This window comes from Heloderma suspectum, chromosome 8 (assembly GCF_057233095.1).
Source record: "Heloderma suspectum isolate Gila_16-S chromosome 8, 16-S_ref, whole genome shotgun sequence".
NCBI lineage: Eukaryota > Metazoa > Chordata > Lepidosauria > Squamata > Helodermatidae > Heloderma > Heloderma suspectum.
Window position 1 is genome coordinate 18,270,991 of NC_139465.1, and position 15,285 is coordinate 18,286,275.

The 15,285-nt window shown below is 44.2% G+C and overlaps 1 protein-coding gene across 2 annotated transcripts in view; it reads right to left on the minus strand.

The window, feature by feature from the left end:
* Positions 1 to 15,285, minus strand: part of GPT2 (glutamic--pyruvic transaminase 2) — a 39,108-nt gene that overhangs the window by 15,411 nt on the left and 8,412 nt on the right. For both annotated transcript variants that reach the window (XR_014784728.1, XM_084813023.1), the window contains exons 2-3: positions 5,800 to 5,889; positions 4,095 to 4,203 (exon numbers count right to left, since the gene is read on the minus strand). Coding sequence is in view for 1 of the 2 variants with exons in the window: in XM_084813023.1 (XP_084669149.1) it covers positions 4,095 to 4,203; positions 5,800 to 5,889 (199 nt within the window). In the remaining variant the exon portion in view is untranslated. The remainder of the gene's footprint in view (positions 1 to 4,094; positions 4,204 to 5,799; positions 5,890 to 15,285) is intronic.

Genomic DNA, 15,285 nt, shown 5'->3' on the forward strand with positions numbered 1-15,285 from the left:
TTACTGTTTTATCAATTGATATTTGTATGATTTTATTGTCTTATTTGTTTTGTACCCTGCTTTGGGATTACCTTTTAACAAAAAGCGGGTAATAAATGTCACAAATAAATGAACAACATCATGCTGGTCTGGCACTGAGATTTCATAGTTTCTCCATATTTCCATTCAAGAGGTGCTTTTACTTAGCAAAACCAGCCTGCTAAGTCTCATTATTGGTTGAACCATTTTGCAGCACCAGATGCAACACTTGCACAACTGAAATGCATTTGTCTGACTTCCTGGCAGGAAGAGAAGCAATACCTATCGCATTTTCATACTTTAGCCTATGGGGGAAATGCACATTTTTGGCTGACTTTTTTTTATTGTGCATATTTCTCTATGACAAAACTCGTGCAAAATTTGGGAAACTTATAAAACTGGTTCGCAGGTCTGCACACTCCACCAGACATGGGGAGGCTAGTCCACTGCGGAATCTGCAGGTCGGATTCATGAAAATCTGAACTCATTTGGTTCCACTGTGGATTTCTCTGACATCCCTATCTCCAGGCAGGGCTGGAAAAACTCCTGCCTGAAACCCTGGAAAGTCACTGCCAGTCAGTGTTGACAATACTGGGCTACATGGACCCATGGTCTGAACCATTATATGGCAGCTTGTCATCTTCCTAACTTCCAGCCAAAGCATTTTTCTAGGATCACAGGAGCTAGAAACCTACCTATAAAGTAAACAAAGCAAAGATGCTTTTACTACTGTTTCTGTGCCAGACACCATGACTCCACGTTACAAAGCAAATACACATGGGGACGGACTGGCCCTGCTTCACTCTCACACCCTTCCTTATAGTTCTAGTTAAACGGGTTTCCATGTTCAACCATTATTAGGCATGCTTTCATGGACAAAGTAGAAAATTAGGTGTGGGTGTTGAGTGGGAGGATAGAGAATAGAGCTATAAGCACAAAGATATACAGCTACATTTGCCACATGACAACATAAAATCAGCCCAGCTAGGACTCCATCTGCCAACTGGCTGGGGTTATTCCAGTTTAGATTTAACGCTGAATGATGAGGAACATCTGACACGCAGCTTTTCAAATGTCTTGCTGCATCTCACTACACTTGCTGTTCAACCCTCCTCCAGAGACAGGTAGTGATCTACTCTTATCTCTCATGAGAAAAATCAACAACATTTACAGCTTATGCTCATCCACTGCTTATCCAAGGACAAGCTTTCTGCGGCAGGTACCAGTCACCAAGGCACAATGTGTTTGCTTATCTGTGTGCATTTCAGAAACGTGTTCCATGCTCATGCCTAGGGTGCCAGGGAATTTACTTGAGAGTAAGTAGATTCACACCCACAAGAAAACAGAAATGACAGAAAAGGGAAGAAGCGGCTGCATTGTCATTTCTGTCTCATTGAAAAAAGTCAACATGGAACAGAAGTAAATTCTGCTGATCCTCTTTCTGTGAACTTTGTGTAACATCAGCTCCAGCCTGTGGTCGGCAAATCCAACATGCTGATCTTATGATCCTTCGCTGGCTACAAAGAAGGAACCAGATGAAACTCCCTTTCTTCCCCACAAAAACCATGCATGACCCATTGAGTTCAATGAGACTTAGGCTTCAATTCTTCACAAACGTACCCGGGAGTTAGCCCCACTGTACTCAATGGGGCTTACTTCTGAGTAGACATGGATAGGACTGCACTGTTGCTCTCTGGTAAATTTGCTTTGTATTCTAATCCAAGTCAGCAGTGTGACACAACTGTGGCTATTCGTGTCTTTGAAACTTCCCCTTTTCTTAAAACACATGGCAGTGTTCAGCATCAGTCGGCTTGAAACAATTAGAAACAGGCCTATCGGTAACTGCTGATATTACTTGAAACTATGTTGTGACTGATTTTAAGAAGTATTTCTGCACTGTGCGATACACTGAAGGTCATGCACGAGACTGGGAAATGCAAGAAACTGCACGTACAAACCAACGGAGTACAGAATTGCTACTTAGAATTCTAGATCGCCTTCACACACACACACACCCCTACCTCACAGCAGTGCAGAAATAACTTCCCTGTGCTTTGATCTCATTTGGCTGTAGTATGTATGGGTGAATATTGGAATGGCATTGGTAGGGCCAAATTGCATCAATCTTTCTCTTCTTCGTCTTTGCACTCCCTCCCTCCAATGACCTGATGGGAAAACCCCATGCAACTAGCTACACGGTTCCCGTATTTATATGAACACCATAGCTATGTGAGACCACACCACAGGAAAGTGGTGTGCTGGGCGTGAGTAAGAGGAAGGAGACCTCATTAATTCTAATCCTAGATCCGAACAATGAGAGGCCAGTTGAAATTTGGAATCTACCAATTCTGGAACAGAAGCTAAAACATGTTGGTCATGAGCACAACCCAGGGAAAACCAGACCGGGGCTGGTGGCGATCTCGCAGTGGGCAAAGGCAGAAAGCAAGGGGCTATGGTAGGGGTCCCCAATCTTTTTGGGTTGGTGGGCACATTTGCAATTTTGAGAAAGCATTGTGGGTGCTTTCACAAAGTGGCTGCCATGATGGGCATGACCAGGCACAAAACAGTCGTTTCCCAGAAGGCAAACTGGCGAGACTAAAAGAAAAGGAACTTGCCCAGGAACTTAAATACACGGCAGAGCTCCAAACTACAAAATGACTCTTTTGAATCCAAATAAAGATGTCGCTGGAGGGCAGCACTTCGCTTTACAGCATGCCAGCCTTCCAGTTAATAAATAAATAAATAAAAGGTAAAGGTGTCCCCAGCCAGTCGTGTCCAACTCTAGGGGGTGGTGCTCATCTACATTTCTAAGCTGAAGGAACGCTGTTACCTTTCCCACCGAAGCGGTACCTATTGCAATTTCTTGCTTTTCGAACTGCTAGGTTGGGAGAAGCTGGGACTGCAGACGGGAGCTCACTCCATCACGCAGCACTCGGGTCTCGAACTGCTGTCCTGCCAACCTTCCGGTCTGCATTTCAGCGTCTTAACCACTAAGCCACCGCGGCCCCCAATAAATAAATAAAGCTTAATAAAATGAAAATCAGCAGGGCCAAGGAGCCTTTGGAGGTGCCAAGAGAGACGTCTGTGGGCACACTGGTGCCCACAGGCACATGTTAGAGACCCCAGGGCTTTGGTGCAAACATGCAATGGACAACTAGCCACATTTGCACCAGAAAAGTCAAGAGGGAATGTATTTGTTACATCTGACAAAACATCTGCCTTGTGTTTGTCACTTTCATAGGTCAGGAACTGACCAGGACTGGTTGGTTCCTAGAGTCCACCCTGTAATGTGCAAAAGCCTGCGGGCGATGGCATAAAAGGCAAGCGGTCATCAGAAAGGAATTGGAGCAAGCAGAGGCTAGCAGATCTGACAATATATCCCTAAAGGTACAAGTAACAAGTGGCTTTGGGTTCTGCACGCAGAACAATACAAAATGCCAAAAAAGAGAGCGTAAACCTGAAGTAGCACTGAATGAAGTGCTAACTAATGTAGTGATTGTACTGCCTTTAGAAATGCCACATTAACTCTCTTTTCCTGCCTAGAAAGAAAGAAATCAAGACTGTCTGATTCTGCAGTTCTTTCCCTACAGCAAAGGTACTATCTATAGAACTGCAATTTAGGGCACAATCCTATGCACATTTAGACTGAAAAAAGTCCTGCAGCTCCCGGCATTCCCCAGCCAGCCATGCTGGGGAATGCTGGGAGTTGTAGGACTATTTTCTGGCTGAACATGCATAGAGTTGTGCCCTTAAACATTCACAACACGCTAACAGTATGGGTTGTTTTGAACCACGGGTTGTTTGTTGAACCATGGATTAGCATGTTGTCTGAACACAGAGTGCAATACTGGATCCTCAGAATGGATAGAACAGAAGCTATTTGCATAGGATTATGGAGGTGGGGTGGCAAAAAGCACACGCACTGCTTATTTATTGATAAATGGATCCAGATGTTCTCCTGATTGTCTTTAAAGCCTACAGAAATAAGGCTAGATTACTTGTATGCTAACATCCCAGAATTAAAGACCTTACGACAGAAAACATATCATTTAAAAGCAATAATATTCGCAGAGTACCTAAGCTGTTCCCTCCACAATCCTGCAGGATCCGTCTTGCTCTCTCCTTAGAATCTTCTGGGAAGCTCGGGCTATCCAACAGGTTTGGGTATGTACAAAGTGCAACCACCTGCATTGCCCAGAAAAAGCACAGAGACGGGTTAGTATTATGTACTACTTATGAGTAAGATAATTTGAAATGTAACGATCCTGAGCATTCCCCTGGTGTTACATTAAGTTGTACTGCCTTCACCAACCTGGTGCCCTTCAGACATTTTGGATCAAGTCATCAGCCCAGCCACCCTGGCTGATGGTCAGGAATTCTGGGAGTTTAATCCAAAACAGCTGGAAGGCACCAGGTTGGGGAAGGCTGAAATCGTGATTCCGGTCTTTACAAAAAGTACCTGTTGGGCCGATGACCACTGCTCAGTTTTTTCCATTTGAAGTTGTAGTTTAAAAACGAAATGGAATAAAATATTGCTTTTTCTGATTTGTCAGCAGAGCCTGGCGACTTCAGAGTGATCAACGATGGGTTCCACCATTTTGTTACTGCTGCCCCAGGGCCTTTCTACTAAAGCACCATTTCAGTTACATCAATTTGGGTGGCGGTGGGTAAGCACTTGCCCTTGGCGTAGGATTGAGAACTTCTAAAGCACGTCTTCCAGAGGTTTCGGACTTCGAGCCTCATCAGCCCCAGACAGCGTAACCAATGGTTAAGATTGCTGGGAGTCGTAACCCAAAACTTCTGGAGGACACCAGGGGAAGACAGCTTTACAAACAGCTTGCTCTAGAGCAATTATTGTTGCTACGTGTGTACCCCATCTTTCTTCCATGGAATTCCAGATGGCAGACACAGCGTAGTATTTACTTCCTTGCCATAAAGAGCTTCACTGGTTGATGTCTGAATATCAGAAACAGCAAGCCATGCTGTTATTTTCCTAGCCAGCTGGCAACCCTGCTTTTGTTCCGCTTGTCCTAGCTCTTATTCACACTCCCGCAACATCCTGTCACACACAGCAATGCCAGCTACCTGCAGGAGCCTGTCCTGGCCACAGGACTGCCAGCCTGAATGGCTTCTTCTTGCTGTAGTTTGCAAGCAGAAGAAACAACACGTGGGCGGCAGCAGGACCTGCCTTGCTCTGGCTGCAACTGATCTTATCCACGCAGACCAGGGGAGTTGAACCTCTTTCAGCCCGTGGGCCAAATTCCATTTCAGAGAAGCTCCTGGGGGCTGTATTCCAGCAGTGGGCACAGCCAAAAGCAAAATGTGGGAAGGCCAAAGGCAAAAGGAATGGGACCAATATACCAACAATACCAGCATATTGTAGCTCATCTGAATAGACCAAGAGTGTTGAACCTCTTTCAGCCCACTGGCCTAATTCCATTGCAGAGAAGCGCTCAGGGCTGCATTCCAGTGGTGGGCAGGGCTAAAGCCAAAAGGGGTAGGGCCAAAATACCAGCCTATTTTAACTTACTGCTATTACTGTCGGTAACTAAGTCTTAGGAGAGGCATCTCAACCTTTTAGAATGGGGGAAAAAGGGCACAAAAGCCAGGAATCCACCAAATAATAGGTGGTTCAGGGAAAAGGGTTCAATACCCCTGGTCTGATTGGGGTTGGATTGGGTATCCTGGGGGTTGGATTTTGCTCCTGGATCTGAGGCTCTGACCCCCTGAAGACAAATGGAGAACTGAAGTGAGGAGTCCACAGCTCAAGAATCATCTCACCTGACGAAGGAAGGTGATCGGCGGCTGCCCCATTGCGTGTGCATCGCCAATGTTGGCCTTGATGACCTCCGTGAAAGGCTTTTTGATTCCCTGAGGGAATGGGGGGGGGGGCGTGGGAAGAAAGCACACAAATTGAAGCTTTATAGAGGCAGAGAAAATTAGAAGCATGCAACGACTCACTTTTGCACGTTTCGCCATTTGTATAGGACAACGCTGATGGCAAGAAACAACTGTAAAGAAAGAAGGATCCCCAAAGAATCATAAAAGCTGGAAGTTTTGACTAGTGTTACCAGGGATAAAAGAACTGTGGGGCGGGGGGAGAAAGAAATGATTCCTGATTCTCTGTGAAATGGCATATGTGGGGCAAATAAGCATTGGTTTCTGCCCCCTGTGCATCTGAAGCAAAATAAAACACTCCATCATTCATAAAATGGCATACGTGTGTCTTCTAACACAGAGTTAATCTCAGGATTAGGTCAAACGTCTCCTGAGAAGCAGGCCTAAGATTCGTTCTCCGTTCCCATGCCCTGAGACAAGACGTGGATGGGATGGGGGTCCAGTGGAAGTTGGTGGCTCCGATGTCAGTGGGGTGGTGAATCCGCTCCAGGTTTCAGTCAGAGCCAGTCAGAACTCTAAAAGAGCTATCATTAGATGGCTCTTTTAGAGTTCTGACTGGTTCTCACTGAACACCATCTCCACTGCTGGGGTCATGAAATTGAACTCTGGAGACCTGGATTCAAATTCCTGCTCATCCATGAAGTAACCTGGGCGGCCAGGGGGAAAATGCTTGGGTGCATCTAGACATCACATCCCCGACCCTTGTGCTCACAGGCTTCTTCCTCCTTTTGCACATTTGGCTTAATGAATAATATCTTGGTTTGAAGCTTTTCCCCAGAACGAGAAAACGTAAGAGGAGGCCCGCTGGATCAAAGGTCCACGGAGTCCAACAGCAGGTTTCTACGCAGTTTGTAAGGGTGTTGGCTGGGGGAGTTGTAGTCCAACATATCTGGAGTGCACCAGGTTAGGAAAGGCTCTCTTAGTTTCATACTGTGCTTGCTACAACGGAAACGTCTGGGAGGCCCTGATATTATGTCTTAAAATACACTCAGAAAGTACAGTCTGCCCTTTACTCTTTGCAATTTATGACAGAAGGGTAAGGGGGTGTGTGTGTGCGCGCGCGTGCGTTTGGAATGGTACAAATAGTTACCTTTTTGGTGAGAACTAACAGAGAGAGAACATCTGATTGGCACTGACTTACAATCAAACTCCCTTTATATTACAAATAATCACCTGGTTCACACAACACAACAAACCAGAGTATGGGTTGAGTATTGGTTGTTGCTGAACCATGGGTTGCTGTTGAATTGTGGGTTGTTGTGTTGTGTGTCCCCAGCTGTGCTAACAAACCATCGTTTGTTAACCATGAACAACCCACAGTTCACAACTGAACAACAACCCATGGGTTCACTTCATGGGTTGTTTGTGGTTAACAAACCATGATTAGTTAGCGTGGCTGGGTTCACACAACGCAACAATCCATCATTCCACAACAATCCATACTCAACTCATAATCTGGTTTATCATGTTGTGTGAACCTAGCCAGTGGCTTTAACATTAGCCGCTTCCTTCCTTCCTCCCGCTTTTTGTTTAGCGCCTTGGGTGATGAAGAGTTCTGAAGAACTTGAAAGTTTGTACAGTGTTTTGTAACCTCTTAGTTGGCCTCATAATGGTACTGCACTAATCTGCATTGTAGCCTTTTTTCCTTTGTGATTTTTCATTTGGCCAACACTTTTTGCTTAAAAAAAAAATCACCAAGCATAGCAATATTTAACACCTCCACCCCCCAAAAGACATCTTGAAGGTATTTTGCTAGCACATGCAAAGACATTTATTATCAAAAGGCCGAGCTTGTTCTTCATCTCTCATCAAGAGTTACAAAGACTGGAATTGAGAGAATGTTTTTGTAAAAAACATCAGGCAGTTGCTGGATGGTTAACAGAGCAATGGCTGCCATGGATACAAGGTTAAAGATCTTTGTGACATCCACTCGGAGAAGTGAGAGCATGTTGTATCAGCTGGTACAACTCAGACCCCCTTGAGGTACTGGCAAAAGTACAAAGGCCACCCAGAAACGAACTGCTGAGTCTTAAAACTATTCAAGGATCTAATTTCATTTACGTAGGACCATCTCAGCGAGAAGATTTCTCCTCCTTGACATGAAAAGCGACACAGCAAGATCCTGGGGGAGCCCACAGTAGGGTTACAAGCTTTCTTCGGGTGGGCCTCATGTCAAAAGATCCTGAATATGATGAGCAGAAATCCAGCTGCTGAAGCTTTTCCCCAGAACAAGAAAAAAAAGCCTAAACTGCAGAATTGCTGCTTTTCATGCAGAATGCCTTTATTTCTGCTAAAGTGTCAGCCGCTAACGGCAAAGGAGTGCAGACAGGAAAAAGACGACAACAACAAAATGAGTAGCCCCAGTACAGAGTGTGTTGGCCATTTAAATGCAGGGTCCCTTTCTCCAGACCACTGGGGAAACACCCCCTCCCCCCATTTGAGATTAGGGAGAAGACTTCTAGGTCAGAAGACAGGATAGGCAGAATTTCCCAAGATGCACTCTGGGGATCTGAATACTAAAGCGTCCCCTTTTAACCCCATCGCAACATATATTTGGAAGTATGGAACTTATTTCTAAATAACGATGCTTAGAATTGCTGCAACCCTCTGCATGAAGTAAGCCCCAAAGAACTCATTGGCACTTCCCTCCGAGTAAACATTTGTAAAGCGTTAGACTGCATGTCAACCAAACAACCAACCTCCTTTTCCCCAGCGGGAGAAAACCAATTTAAGCATGGGTAGATTCAGCATTTATTTATTCATTAGTTTTATACGCCGCCCTTCAGACAAGGAAATGGCGCTCAAGACAGCTGACAATAATAAACAAAGCATCCCTATGACAGACTAAAACAGGGGTGGGCAGAAAATAGATCTCCCAATGTTTTGGACTTCAACTCCCAGCATTCTTGATCACTGGCCATGCTGGCAAGGGCTTCTGGGAGTTGGAAGTCCAAAACACTGGGAGAGCTACCTTCTGCTCACCCCTGGACTAAAATATTAAAAAAAATGTTATTTACAAGAGCTTCTGAAAGCCTGGCAGTACAATCTTGTACATGACTACTCAGAAGCAAGTTCCTTACAGCATAATCCTAGTCATGTCTACTCAGATGTAAGTCTCACTGAGTTCAACGGAGCTTACTCACAGGAAAGTGCGCACAGGACTACAGCCTAAATGTCCCATTATAAAATATAATGATATTTTATATCCCCGCATATGCAATTGTCCTGCTGCAGTTTGTGCTGGTGCAACTTGTGTGTAATTCAAATTGAAGAGAGCTGCAACCAAGGGCGAGGCTAAGCAGTCCTGATGCTGACCCCAAACGGCACTAAAGTCTTAAGGCTCCCTAGAATGAGATGATGTAACCGGAGGGAATTTCATAACAAGATCCAACCTGAGGCTACAAGCTTGATGTATACTGCAAATTGCTATAACTTAGCAAAAAATAAGTGCAAAGGTGCTTTTCCGCTGAAAAAAAGCCACAAAAAACTAGATTAATGTAGGTTATTAATGTATTACATTATTAATGTAATACAGTCCTACTTTTTAAAACATAAATAATGCTCAGAGGTTATAAAGACTTTCCTGTACCTGAATGGGCAGACTTCAAGGCTGTGGAATGTGTTTCTTTCTTTTTTTTTACTAGAGCCACCAACCTTCAGAACCAGGTGCAAAAAAATCCAAGAATTCTGAGCTCAGGAATTTGTTTCAAGTACCAGAACTGGGCTGGGCTCACAGTCCTTCCACATGAAAATCCACTTCTGGTTACTCTAAGATTTCTTTATTTCAGCAGTATAATTTGGAGACTGGGGCAGGTGACAGGTCATTTTGTTGTTAAACATCAAGAAACTCTTGATGATCTAAACCAAGTCATCCAAATATTTACCAGTAGATTGCAATTTACCTTCTGCCCAGGCCTGATGTACATTACGCCCCCTATTAAGGCAACTCTGAAAAAGAAGGAATCAATTCCAAATAACTGGCATGAAAAGAAAAGAAAAGAAAAAAGGCTTTGGATCTTTTAGACTGTATTCCTCTGCTCACTTTGTATTATCCTGTAAAATCAACAGATCTGTCCTAGCATCCATCCATGGGGAACACTCTATGGCCACAGAACATAACACAGATTGCATCAGCACCATAGAGGATGTCTAGTTCCCATCAGTATAAAAATATCCATCTTATTCCCAACACGGAAGGTTTCTTTCCTTTCCTTGCAAAGCTACAAAGAAAGCAAAAACTGGAGGGCCCATCCCACTGGCAACTGCAACAGATTTCTGTAGGTCTACTTTTCACAGGCCTTGCCAACATCAAAGAGCTTTCTCTTTTCTGAGGCATTTGGCAGCATATCATGAGTTTCAATCAGGTCCTGGATTTGTCTTATGTTGTTCAGTCGTTAAGTCGTGTCCGATTCTTCGTGACCCCATGGACCAATAGCATGCCAGGCCTTCCTGTCCTCTGCTCTCTCCCGGAGCGTGCTCAAGTTCATATTCATTGCATCGGTGATGCTATCTAGCCATCTCATCCTCTGCCGTCCCCTTCTCCTTTTGCCTTCAATCTTTCCCAGTATCAGGGTCTTTTCCAGTGACTTTTCTCTTTGCATGAGGTGGCCAAAATATTTGAGCTTCAGCTTCAGTATCTGTCCTTCCAATGAGCACTCAGGGTTGATTTCCTTTAGTACGGGCTGATTTGACCTCCTTGCAGTCCAGGGGATTCGTAAGAGTCTTCTCCAGCACCACAGTTCGAAAGCATCAATTCTTCAGCGCTCAGCCTTCCTTATAGTCCAGCTCTCACAGCCATATGTTGCTACTGGGAAAACCATAGCTTTGATTAGACGGACCTTTGTCGGCAAGGTGATGTCTCTGCTTCTTACTATGCTGTCTAGGTTTGCCATAGCTTTCCTCCCAAGGAGCAAGTGTCTTTTAATTTCATGGTTACAGTCACCGTCTGCGGTGATCTTGGAGCCCAAGAAAATAAAATCTGTCACTGCTTCCATTTCTTCCCCTTCTATATGCCAGGAAGTGATGGGGCCAGATGCCATGATCTTAGTTTTTTTAATGTTGAGTTTCAAACCAGCTTTTGCACTCTCCTCTTTCACCCTCAACAAGAGGCTCTTTAGATCCTCTTGCTTTCTGCCATTAGGGTGGTATCGTCTGCGTATCTGAGGTTGTTGATAATTCTCCCGGCATTCTTAATTCCGACCTCTGATTCATCCAACCCAGTGTTTCTCATGATGTACTCTGCATATAAGTTAAATAAGCAGGGCGACAATATGCAGCCTTGTCATACTCCTTTCCCAATTTTGAACCAATCAGTTGTTCCATGTCCTGTACTTACTGTTGCTTCTTGACCCTCGTAAAGGTTTCTCTGGAGACAGGTAAGGTGGTCTGGTACTCCCATCACTTTAAGAATTTGCCACAGTTTGTTGTGATCCACACAATCAAAGGCTTTAGCATAGTCAATGAAGCAGAAATAGACGTTTTTCTGGAATTCTCTTGCTTTCTCCATGATCCAGCGAATGTTGGCGATTTGATCTCTAGTTCCTCTGCCTGTTCAGAACCCAGCTTGTACTTACAGTAGTTCTCAGTTGGCATACTGCTGAAGCCTAGCTTGTTGGATTTTGAGCATAACCTTGCTGACATGTGAAATGAGCGCAATTGTACGGTAGTTTGAACACTCTTTGGCATTGCCCTTCTTTGGAATTGGAATGTAAACTGACCTTTTCCAGTCTGGTGGCCACTGCTGAGTGTTCCAAATTTGTTGGCATATTGAATGCAGCGCTTTAACAGCATCATCTTTTAGGATTTTAAATAGCTCAGCTGGAATACTGTCATCTCTGCTAGCTTTGTTGTTAGTAATGCTTCCTAAGGCCCACTTGACTTCACACTCGAGGATGTCCAGCTCAAGTTCAGTGACCGCACTATCATGGCTATCAGGGACATTCAGATCTTTCCTGTATAGTTCTTCTGTGTATTCTTGCCACCTCTTCTTAATCTCATCTGCTTCTGTTAGGTCCCTGCCTTCTTTGTCCTTTATCATGCCCGTCTTTGCACAAAACGTTCCCTTGAGATCTCCAATTTTCTTGAAGAGATCTCTAGTCTTTCCCATTCTGTTGTTTTCCTCGATTTCCTTGCATTGTTCATTTAAGAAGGCCTTCTTGTCTCTCCTTGCTATTCTCTGGAACTCTGCATTCAGTTGGATATATCTTCCCCTTTCTCCCTTGCTTTTCGCTTCCCTTCTTTCCTCAGCTACTTGGAAAGCCTCATCAGACAGCCACTTGGCTTTCTTGCATTTCTTTTTCTTTGGGATGGATTTCGTTGCTGCCTCCTGAACAATGTTACGGACCTCCGTCCATAGTTCCTCAGGCACTCTGTCTATCAGGTCTAATCCCTGAAATCTATTCCTCACCTCCACTGTATATTCATAAGGGATATGATTTAGGTCATACCTGAATGGTTTAGTGGTTTTCCCTACGTTCTTCAATTTAAGCCGAAATTTTGCAAGAAGCAGCTCATGATCTGAGCCACAGTCAGCTCCAGGTCTTGTTTTGACTGACTGTATGGAGCTTCTCCATCTTTGGCTGCAAAGGACATAATCAATCTGATTTCGATATTGACCATCTGGTGATGTCCATGTGTAGAGTCGTCTCTTGTGCTGTTGGAAAAGAGGGTTTGCTATGATCAGCGTGTTCTCTTGGCAAAACTCTATTAGCTTTTGTCCTGCTTCATTTTGTACACCAAGGCCATGCCTGCCTGTTATCCTGGTGATTTCTTGACTTCCTACTTTAGCATTCCAGTCACCTATGATGAAGAGGACATCTTTTTTTGGTGTTAGTTCTAGAAGGTGTTGGAGGTCTTCATAGAACCGATCAACCTCAGCTTCTTCGGCATCAGTGGTTGGGGCATAGACTTGAATTACTGTGATGTTGAATGGTTTGCCTTGGATTCGTACTGAGATCATTGTATCATTTTTAAGATTGTACCCCAGTACTGCTTTTCCCACCCTTTTGTTGACTATGAGTGCTACTCCATTTCTTCGAAGGGATTCTTGGCCACAATAGTAGATATGATGGTCACCTGAATTAAATTCGCCCATGCCTGTCCATTTTAGTTCGCTGATTCCCAAGATGTCGATGTTCAATCTTGCCATCTCATGTTTGACCACCTCCAGCTTACCTTGATTCATTGATCTAACATTCCAGGTTCCTAAACAATATTGTTCTTTACAGCATCGGATTTTCTTTTCACCACCAGACACATCCACAGCTGAGTGTCCTTTCGGCTTTGGCCCAGCCGCTTCACTCTTTCTGGCGCTACTTGGAAATACCCTCTGCTCTTCCCCAGTAGTATATTGGACACCTTCCGACCTAAGGGGCTCATCTTCCGGCATCATATCTTTTAGCCTTGTGATACGTTCCATGGGGTTTTCTTGGCAAGAATACTGGAGTGGGTTGCCATTTCCTTCTCCAGTGGACCACATTTTGTCAGAAATCTCTGCCATGACCTGTCTGTCTTGGGTGGCCCTGCACGGCATAGCTTATGGCTTCACTGAGTTACGCAAGCCCCTTCGCCACAACAAGGCAGTGATCCATGAAGGGGGTTTTTCCCTACGTCCCACAATTTAAGCCGAAATTTTGCAACAAGAAGCTCATGATCTGAGCCACAGTCTTATGGATTTGTCTTATGGTGATGGTCAATTGCTTAAAGCTGTTTTTAGATATATGTTGTCTCTGTGTTTACTGTCTGCTTGTGTGTTTCTATGTAAATGGTTTTTAAACTTTGTATCCTGTATTTTCAATGTTTTTTTTAATTTTTGTAAACGGCCCAGAGAGCTTTGGCTATGGGGTGGTATAGAAATGCAATACATACATACATAAATACTACCTCCACTGGTATACAAACCATATTGCAATCTCTTCATGGGCAGTTTGTTCTCTCCCCTCCTCACAACAACCCTGTGAGCTGGGTTAGGCCAAAGGTGGGAAAAAGGTAGATCAAGATCTATTGATAGATCTCGGGGTGATTTGTAGGAGATCAGAAAGAGTTCCTGATTCTCTAACAATAGCAACAATGAAAAAGCTCCCACCACCACCAAATGGGGTTAATGGAAAAAAAAGTTTGGCGGAGAAAAACAAGAGTGAATTTTTTGAGAAATAATTTGTGAGCCTGGTTCCATTACAAATTCCTAAGCTGAGGATGTGCTCAGAAGCAAATTTGTGTGTCCATCTTCGCCACTATTTTGCACCTTGGATAGCTCCTTTAGAGTTCTGACTGATTCTGACTGAAACCCAGAGAGGATTCACTGCCCCACTCACATCAGAGCCATCAGCCTCCACTGGTTCTAATAAAAAAATGAAAGTAGATCTCTACCACCAGAAGAGAATGTGATTGGCCTAAGGTGCCCCCTTGAACCTCATGGCCGAGTGGGGATTTGAATCCAAGTCTCCCCAGCGCTAGACCGGCACTCCAGCTAGACCATATGTCCTCTCTTTTGTTGAAAGTAGGGGAGGCCATTTGGCTGCTACATTTTAGGAATAGGAGGAATGAGCAGGAATGATATGCTTGCCAGGTATGAATTGAGGAGAGCATTTGTGAAACTCAGTTTTTCACCTGCTCCTGTTAAAACATACAGAGGGAGATAACAGGGGAAGCAGAGCCCCTCTACCAGCCTTGCTGAAAGACCTCCCCCATGAAGGCTCCTCCTCGATCAGTTGTCACTACCAGCAGTCATTCTAGCGGGCTATACAGAAGGAGATGAGAGGTGAAGAAGAGTCATTCCACCAGCCCTGTTGAAAGACTGCTTTTTCCCCCTCTTCCCTCCCTATCCATTTTTCCTTGTGTGACATGTCTTTTTAAATGGTAAGCCTGTGGCAGGTGTCGTCTTGTCTCACAGACTGCACATAAGCTGCCCCCAGAAGCCTTTTTTTGGCTGAGCAGCGGGATAAACATACTTAAATAAATATATAAAAATAACTATTTCGCATAACATAAGCTCTGTGTCGCATGTCAAAATGCCACAGTTACTATAACTGCTCTTAGCTTCCTCGCACATGTTTTTCTGATCATGGAATGACTTAAGGTGAACCCATGAACAGAGAAGTATGAAATATGCCAGAACTGGATATCCACTTTTATTTCCTGGTATGGGTCCAGGAATAGGATCCTGGGTTCTTGTTGAGTCGTGTCTTTGGCACATTTCCAGGTATGTACTCAAAGGATCTCATAAAAAAAGAAAGAAAAAGGTGATACGCAACATAAAACGTTTTGTTGAGAGAGGCATAAAAGTCGACCCAGCTCATATACCTTTGGTCAAGCAAATGAGCCCTTAATCTAACCTAATAAAGCATCTCAATAGCATTGTATACAAATTGG